The 9477-nt window shown below is 52.3% G+C and overlaps 1 protein-coding gene across 1 annotated transcript in view; it reads right to left on the minus strand.

The window, feature by feature from the left end:
* Positions 1–490: 490 nt before the first annotated feature.
* LOC101567490 (histone-lysine N-methyltransferase PRDM9-like) overlaps positions 491–9477 on the minus strand; it is a 22148-nt gene continuing 13161 nt past the window's right edge. Inside the window, 8 exon segments of the mRNA XM_012513325.2 lie at positions 491–1326; positions 3854–4047; positions 4920–4987; positions 5312–5583; positions 5791–5892; positions 6729–6836; positions 7129–7252; positions 7546–7662. Of these exon segments, the coding sequence (XP_012368779.2) occupies positions 491–1326; positions 3854–4047; positions 4920–4987; positions 5312–5583; positions 5791–5892; positions 6729–6836; positions 7129–7252; positions 7546–7662 (1821 nt within the window).

Here is a 9477-nt window from a genome sequence, read left to right on the forward strand (position 1 = left end):
CCAGAGCCGGTTCTGTCCCAGACTCAGATTCCTCCCAGTTGCCTAGAAAACTGATCCTCCAGTCATTTAAGCAGAGTGACCCCAGGATGTGGTCTCGGGAGGATTTCCAGTGAGTTCCCTGAGGCCCACATGAACTGCTCCTTGGTTCGTGATTAGGGCGCAATGAAGACCATGGCTTGGGCTTCAGATTCATGTGGAGAAAATATTTATTAGAGCAGGAGGGCAAAACCTAGGCAGAGCAGTGGGATCATCGTGAGGAAGATACACAGACAAAAACACTTGAAATTTACAGAACCATCCCCTGCTGTCTACCTCATCCCTGGCTGTGAATCTGCAGGATCTGTTTAATTGCTAAATTCTGGTCCCTTTACACTTGGGGGAAAGGAAGGGTGCAGTCGTCTCTTCTGAAGACCCTTCAGACCTGGCCTTGCGGTGTGTAGGGTTACAGTAGTTACTCTGTGGCTCTGGGATATGGTTATATTGCACATGACTATTTCTGTGAGCATTGAGCTTTTCTTCTGTGTGTTCTCTGGTGTCTGATGAGGCTTGATCACTGGCTAAAGCACTGCCCACCGTGCCTGCAAGCATAGGGCTTCTCACCTGTGTGTGTTCTCCAGTGCTTAGTGAGGTTTGAATGACAACTAAAGCCTCGCCCGCAGTCCCTACAAACATAGGGCCTCTCTCCTGTGTGTGTTCTCTGGTGTCCAGTGAGGTTTGATCTAAAGCTAAAGGCCTGTCCACAGTCCCTGCAAACATAGGGTTTCTCACCTGTGTGAGTTCTCCGGTGCCTGGTGAGGAGTGATGGATAGCGAAAGCCCCGCCCACAGTCCCTACAAGCAAAGCGATTGTCCCCTGCTTGTGAAGGCTGGTTCCCACTGAGCTCCCATGTGTCACTGGGGCCTTGCTCACACTCTCCACTCCTCATGGTTGCAATATGCGAGCTTCCCCCCTCAACAGGCAGCATCTGGCTTGTACTGAGCCCCTGCGCTGTCATCCCCTCACTCTCCCCAGACCTCGCCATCTGTCCCTGGGGAGTGTTGGAGATGGCCCTTAAAATCTCCCTCTCCCTTGTCCTTTGGGGCTCAGGGCTCGGTCTCCCTTGGGCCTCTCCCCCTTCACCTCCATCATTCTGGGCATGAGGACGGGACTGCTGCTGCTCCCAGAGCAGATCCCCCGGACAGGCATCTTCTGCTTGGAGCATGTTGCTTGTAGCTGTTACCCAGTGGATCTGAGAAAAGTGACCGTGGTTTATATAGCAACTGAGGAATTTCCGAATGGAGAAGGCCAGAGAGCGCAAGGGACACAGGTGGATCTCTGCCTTTGGTTCTGCTGAAAGAAGAAATTCCTGCTCAGAGTGCAGGTCCTCACACTCCCTCAGGCCTGACAGCACCGCACAGCCCTCCCCACCCCACCGAGGGCATTCCCCCCACAGCTCTTCCCACTCAGTGCTGTCCCCACCAACACCGTCTCCACTAAGCGATATCTCCAAAAGCACTGACCCCACAGGCACTGTTCACACCCACAGCTGTCTGCACCAAGCACTGTCCCTAGTAAGTGCTATCCCCAACAAGCACTGTCCCCACCAATCTTGGCCCATAGTGCCTCTCCCATGCCGATTTTTAACAAAATCCACAATGTTGGCCTCAGTGGCCTTTCTGACATGGCAAGCAGTCCAGGGCCCTCCCTGGGCAGAGCAGACAGCCTCAGACCTGGGACCCAAAGAGCTGCATGGGCACTGAACACAGAACACACCATCTCCTACATCATTTCCTGTCTCCCCTGGCCACCCTCCACCCAGGTCCCTCACAGATCCTGGACCCATTTCCTGACTCCTGCTGTTGCTGATCTATCCCACTGAGAAATGGCTTAGGTACTGTTGTCCTCAGTGGCATTTTTGGAGGGGGGTACAGGGATTGGTCCTGGTCGACCCACATGGGGTAGCACAGCTATGGGAGGATATGGAGGGCTAATAGTGCCAAGAGTGAGAATCACGTGCAAAGTGACACATATGATGATTCCCCTTTGCCCTGGGTCCCTATCAGGAAGTAGGATTCAAGCAGGATAGGTTGAGTGTCCCTGTGCTCTTTTTTTTTCAATATAAAAATATTTTCTTTATTTTTTATTTTTTTATTAAATTTATTGAGAAACAAATAGCAATGAGACAGTTTCAAAACCAATTAGTAGCACAGTTTCAATAATTAATACATTGCATATTGTTGTCTTCATAGTGGTTATTCATAGTCCCTATGCTCTTGACTAAAGGGCTCTGGGTCCCATGGCCACAATATGGCCAGGAATCTCTTCTGTCCGGGGCTCCCCAAGTGATCAGGTGAAAATACATCCTCCCTGGGCCTCACGCCAAGCACTCACACTGGTCCTAGGTCACACAGTCCTAGCAATTTCCAATGTGGGGGAAGTCCCATTTCACAATCTGTGCCTGTCAAGCACATTCCCTCTGTCACCTACCGTCCCCTGCCTCCTTCTCAGCTGGAGACTGAAGCAGCTTCTTATGGCTTTAGCTCTGGGGGCTAATTTCCAAACATGCCAAAGCATGAGCCTGGGACATAGAATGGACAGCTCTACAACTGTTTGCACCCACGTGTCTCCACAGGAGTCACAGGCCCCTCAGGTCCAATCCTGGCCTCTTTCCCACCTCACAGCGGCTGCACAAAGTGCTGCCCACATGGGCAGCCCTTGGCCCAAACCCAGATCTCTTAACTTCCCATCCAGGAGAACCCTTCCCAACAGGGTACACATGCACTCCTGGCCCACCAGACTCCTCAATAATCTTTATTTTTTTCCAATAATTTTATTGAGAAACAAATAGCAATGAAACAGTTTCAAAACCGATTAGTAGGACATTTTCAATAATTAATACTTTGCATATTGGTGTCTTCTTACTAGTTATTCATAGTACAAGATGCAGACATGATATCCTGTCCACAAACACTATTAGTACAAATCTATTCATTGAATTAAGAGAAAATAGCTGTATATCTATCCTAACTATTTTGAATATACAGATACAAAATGATCCTTCATTTGTATGCCCCTTTTTTGTTTACTTTTGTCAGAGATGAATTACATTTCTTGTTATATAGGTCTTGCTTTATCTTGGTCTTAACCATCCAGCAGAAAACTATAAAAACTATGTATAAAAAGTGAAGACATTTTAATATGCTGAGCTGTAAAAAGCTCAAGTGAACAACTGACATTGCCAGTCCTATGGATAGCCCACTACTATCATGGACTACTGGAATATATTGGAATATTATTCTGAAATCCTGCATACTCTTCCCTGGGGGGATTCTTCAGAGGCTCAGCCACTGCCCTGGCTGAGCACAAGCTCCCACAAGTGCGTGTGTCCCCGTGAAAGAGCCAGTGCCAGCAGCACTCAGCAGGGGGGTCGACTTCTTTGCTGCGGGTTTCCAGGTTCTGGCACAGGGTAGGAACCCAGGTGACAGCTAGGTGGCGCAACAAACAGCCTGTGGCTCATGCACACTATTTGGGAACTGAAGGGAATTTTAGAAAAGCACTGCATAGGCCAGGAGAAACCAGATCTGTGAGGGCGCTGCCTAGCTGAGAACTTCTACTTGGGCTGCAACTGTCCTGCATAACATTTATTGGATATTTGTGCACTACATGCTTAAAAAGCAGATGCCGAACAAACATTTTGAAGGATAAAATCTTTCTAAGTGTCAAAGGCATGCAAAACACATCTGTCCGTTTGCAAGCTGAGCATGAGACATTTCACTGACTGTGGACTGCACCTCAAGCTTCTTATGAGTGGAAGCATGGGAATTCCCGGGGAGAAGCTTCCTCCTTTCATGCAAGGAAGCCCAGGGGTGCCTACCTCTCCCATCCGCATACTGTTGCTTCCACTTGCTGCTGCATGTGAGGCCCAGCTCCTGGCCATACTTGTTCCCATACCAGACCAATAGGTCAGTGCCAGGCTTGATGGCCTTGCAGGTGCGGTAGAAGATCTGCCCGTGGTACTGAAAGGCCACAAGGTTCTGCTCCTCCTCAATGCAGGCACAGTTCACATACCTGGGGTTCAGGGCAGAAAGAAAGGAAATAGCTGATCCCTTTTGAGTCCCCATTAAATTGGTGTCCATCCATCCCTCGAGTGGTAGACACCTCCCTGTTGTGCACCGCCCCTACTCCTGGTGGCACCTGCTGTTCTCACCTGGGTCTCTTCCACAAGGCCTATGACCACTTAGCTCTGAGTCCTCCTGTTCTCCCCACCTAAGTACCCAGTGTTCCACGGCCCATCCCAGATTTCACAAATACCCAGCCTGGGGGAAAACCCAGGGACCCTTTGCATTTCTAAACTGCAAATAAGTGTGGCGTTCCCCCATGGAAGTTAGTGCCAGGTAAAGACTCTGCTTCTTGGTAGCCTCTACCACATGACCCTGGCCCAAGTCATTGTGGGAGATTCCCCCATCACATACCCAGGGAGGTCGCCTCCTCTCCCACGTGCATGTAGGCAATCTTCTCTGCCTTAGTACCATGACTCAGAATGGCAGCAGTGTGTCCCTATCCCCTAGTCTCTCTGCTGAAGCAAGAGCCCCTCTCTCAAATCACTTAGGCAGTCAGCATAGGGACTCCCAATACTCCTATAGTCTACTTCTCCCCAGGCTCAGGACCATTTTTAGTGTCTCTGAGGCCCTGTTAGCCAAAAGGTCCCTTGTCACTTCCCTTCCTGCTCTGTCCTTGTTGAAGAAACACCAAATTACAGTGAAATATTTCTGTAGTAAAACCTGTGTGCTCTGCCTCAGGCCCTCCACAGGGACACAGACCTCTGGTCAGGAGGGGAGTCCACTTTCTAAGTGGGAGAGTAGCAATTAAGTTTGAGAAGGGATAGAATCCACTAGAGAGGGACACATTTCCTTTGGAACCCAGAAGCCTGGTGTCCTCACCTCATCCAGTTGGCATGGGATGTGTCCTTGCCGTCCACATACTTGTAGCTCTGTCTCCCTTCAGTAATCTATGTTTTGGGAAAAGGAGTTACTGTCCTCATTTGGGAGGGACGACAGCCACCAGCTGTACCCAAGGCTACTGTCACCCCCTCCCTTCATGCTGATGCAGCCTGCCTGCCCAGCATCTGCAGACAGGCGAGGACACCACAGAGGCTGTATCTACTCCATTTCTGTGCAGCCCTGTCCCACTCAGCATCTTATCCTGCACCAGGGATTTTGTCGTCTTCCAAGGCAACTAGGACACAGAGCTGAGCAGCTCAACCAAGCTCGTGGAGCAGAGGGACACTGGAGGGGAGCAGGGTTCCAGGAGACGGGGAAGGAAGACCCCTCACCATCCAGGCATAACCGCTGTGGCCCGCCTCTTCCTCCTCTGTGATCTGACCCTCGTAGGGGCCAAAGTGCAGATCCACAGGCAGGGTGGAGTTCCCATTCCAGACTCCGAGCCCAGCCCCTGGGATGCTTGAAGGTCCTATCCTCAGCCCGGGGGGCAGCGTGTGCAGTGCGCGGTCCTCAAGCCCCACGTCCACCACGCTGTCCTTCATGAATGTAGGGGGCCCATGAGTGGGACAGCTGTCGATGAAGTTGGTCTTGCACTTCTCACAATCTGAAGGGAGCATGGTGGGGATTAGGAACCATATAATCTGTGTGTATTCCTCACTATGGGGAACTACAGAGTGAGCCCACCCCCCTCCCTCTGCCCTCCATTTTTCACTGCTTGTGCCTAGAGTGAGGGGCGCCTTGAGTCCCAAGTGACTGCGTGCACACCTAACTGTGCCTTGTCCTTAGGGAGCAGGCCAAGAGGGTCACTTACACAGGAAGTCGTCATCCTGGGACTCGCTGACCTCCTCATATGCACGATAATTTCTTTCTCGCAGAGTGTACAACTTCTGCTCCACCACCTTTCTCTTGGCTTCTAAGGTGAATAACAATGGAAGATTTGAAATAGGTCACCTGGGGTATTTGTCCTTATTTCTTCAGATAACTTGAAATATCCTACTATGCAATTCTCACCCATCGATCCCTATCCTCTCAATCCCCGTGTAACCCGCAGGTCATATTTCTAGCTGTTGAGGGCCATGTGTAGCCCACAGGGCAGAAATACCTCTGGGATGCTTGAAGGTCCTATCCTCAGGCAGCACTAAGGATGTGTGGAGCTATTGCCACAGATGGCTGTGGGGACAGTGTGCAAGTATGCATGCTTTATTTTATATTGTCCTTACTGCTCCCAGATGACAGGTGGGCTATGGGCCCTTATGCTTACTTTTTTTTTGTGGAACCAGGAATTGAACTCAGGACCCTGTGCTTCCCAGGCAAGCGCTTATTCTACTGAGCTATCTCCCCAGCCCCCCTTATGCTTATTTAGTGTTTGGCATTTAGAAGCTCAGAGAGTCTATGAGAAGTGCTCAAGTTCTCAGGGGCCCTATGTGGCTGAGACCCAAGTGTGTGTTGGAAGCCAAATTCCTTTTTCTTTCCAAAGGGACTTTTTTTGGTCTTATTTTTACTATTTTATTTTTTGGTACTGGGAATCGAACTCGGTGCCTCATGCTTGCTAGGCAGGGGCTGAGCCACTGAGCTACATCTGTGAACCAGGAAGCCAAATTCCTGTAAGCTGCTCACACTGCCCAGCAGGCGGCCCAACAGTTCTGTCCAGCATGAGACCCGCCCACCCACAGTCCATGTAACAGCTCTGGACCATCCACAACATGCTTTCTAGGGGGCCTGGTCTTACCTCTGAGTCCCTCCCCTCACCTGGCCACCGAGGCATCCATTCTGCGTCAGAATCCTCAGAGTCATCCAGTGGGGCTTGGCTGGTTCGCCTTCCACACTGCAGCAAAGCTGGCCGCTGGGCTCTCAGACCTGGGAAGGACACAAAGCTTCTGTGTGAAGGGGAAGGACATCTTGGGAGGAGGGACAGAGGCACTGCCCGTGGAAAGACACAAAGCACAGGGGGCTGCAGAGCGGAGACAGCCTCGGTGCGTGGCAAATGCAGCTCTCAGCTCTGCTCTGAGCCCATCAACAGAGCTTCCCTGGAGCCTTCACTCCTGAGGAGAGGGGGCTGCATGCTGCCCTCACACAGAACTGTGACACAGGGGCCTGCAGGGAGGCTGGCTTTGTGCCCTAGTCTGGGCGGGGCACAATCTCTCCTCACCTACAGAGAGCATCTCGCTGCAGTTATTTTTCACGCTGTAGTTGGGTGTTTTCTGAAACTCTCCCATGTTGGCCCACTGTTCCTTGGAGACATATCTGGAAATGTCCTTGGAAGCATCTGTGACCTGGAGAAAAGAGACTCCGTGTCATCTGCTAGCACAGGGCACAGACAGAGGCTCCCCTTCCTGCCAAGGTGCCTGCAAGGCCCTGCCAGGCCCGGGTGTCTCTGGGGAAGCCGACTGTCCCTCTTTCCACGTGCCTCAGACCTGGGAGCATGGCTGGCCCAGCTCTCTTCTGTCATCATTGTGACAGGAGGCCAGTTCACCCTAAGATATAGCACCTCATCCCATCGGCTGGTCCCTCTGTCCCTGCAACACCATTGGGTGGCCCGGCCTCATCTTTCCCTCTGCGCATCTACCTTGGGCCTCTGCCTGTCTCCTGATGAGTCCTCCTTCGAGCTGTCCTCCGAGGAACTGTGGGCACTCACGGGGCCTGGACACTTGGCAGGGCAGGGCAGGACAGAGTAGAGCAGGCCCTGCAGAAGGAAGAGGTGGGGGCCGGTTTCCAGCTGGGTCCACAGAAGGATCAGGGGACCTTGGTGGTCACTGCTGAGACGCTGGCAACTGAGACCTGCCAGCGAGGGTTGGGGTCAGGTTCCACTCCTCATGCAGGCAGAGGGAGCCAGCAAAGTTGTGGAGCCCAAAACCAAGGCGTTGGCCTGAAAAAGCACTAAGCCTGACCTGGCCTCTAACCCTAACCAAACCTATCCTAACCCCAAACCTATCTTAGCCCTTGCCTAAAACCTAACCTAAAGTAAGCCTGCCTAGCACTCAGCACAACTGTACAGTAGGCCTCATCCAACCCCAACCCTAACCCGCTCCATAATTCCAATGTAATCTGATCCCCAGGCCAAATTGAACCTCAACCTTCATTCTTGCCCTAACCCTAAACCCTACGCCAAACTAACCTAATGTCTGTCACAAAGCTGAACACAACTCCAACCCCAGCTCCCCCAGACTTTTTCCAATCCTAACTCAACCTGTACCCCAACTGCAAACTGTACCCCAGCACTGACCTAAGCTAACCCTCACTTCAACCATAACTGCAACCTCAGCCCTAGCCTTTGCCCTGACACTCCTCTCCATAATGGTTCTAACCCCACTAAATAGTAGGGGTGTTCTGAGGTCCTGAAAGTTACTGATCTGGGGTCTCTGCCTGGGATCCCTGAGTTGGGGTGCAGGCTTGGGGCCCTGCAGTCGGGGTCAAATGGGTTTCCAAATCACGATATGGGGGAGGTACACTGTGGCTGAGGCTGTATTCAATGCCAAGCATCTCCGGATTCGCAGGTGGGGGTGTGGGATCCTTGTGGTGATGGAATCGGGGTCCCTGGGCTGACTTGGGTTCCTCTGGGAGCACGAAACTGTGGACTTGGGCTGACTCTGGGGTTCCTCAGAGGGGGCCTTGGGGTCCTTAAGCGAAGGCATGGGGTTTCCAGAAGAAGAGATATGGAGGCTCCTTAGACGTTGACCCCTTTTATGAAGGATGTTTGGGGATCCCCAGGCTGAGGGATCTGGATATTTTGGGGTGTGAGATATTTGAGGTGAATGGGCTGGCAAATTGAAGTTTGCATGGGTGGGTGGAGGCCTGGGGAGCCGGGTCCTGCTGCTCAGACTTGGGGTTCCTCGAAGCATTTTAGGGTAATTGGGCTGAGAGATTTGAGCTTCTGGGGTGGAGATACTTGGCGATACTCACACTGAGGGACATTAAGTCTCCTGGTGAGAGTGTGTGGGGGTCCTCAGGACAAGATTGGGGTCATTTGGGGTGAAGAAAGTTGGGCCAAGAAGTGGAGGTCTGCTGTCCTGGGGTGCACCATGGACCCTGGGGGCTTTGAGCTCCATGGCCGGACGCGGAGTTGGGGTCCCTCAGGGTGGCGGGGTTGAGTTCTCTTGGGGTGTGGAATTGGAAGCTGGGTAAGGTAGGAACTGAGACAAACGGGGTTCTCTCCATGCTGGGAGGCTTTTCACGTACCTCCAGGCAGGTCCTGTCCAGTTGCAGCCTCCTTCCCACGCTCCTGGACTGGGACAACACAGCCCCACCGAAGTCACTGTACTGGAGTGGATGGAGGTAGCCACTCAGTGAGGAGACAAGAATGGCTGTGAAGGCCTTCGAGACAGCCCTGAGGGCTAAAGCGCCTGTTAGGCAAGCTTAGGGACGCACTGGGACTGTGGTTTCATCCCTGCACCACGTGGCCCGCACTGCGCTGCGCGGTACCCCACCCCAGGCAGGCGGAGATGGCCATGGAGTCTGGGCTTGGTGGCGCATGCCTATAATCCTGGCGGTGAGGAGGCTG

This window comes from Octodon degus, unplaced genomic scaffold, assembly GCF_000260255.1.
Source record: "Octodon degus isolate 3935 unplaced genomic scaffold, OctDeg1.0 scaffold00455, whole genome shotgun sequence".
NCBI lineage: Eukaryota > Metazoa > Chordata > Mammalia > Rodentia > Octodontidae > Octodon > Octodon degus.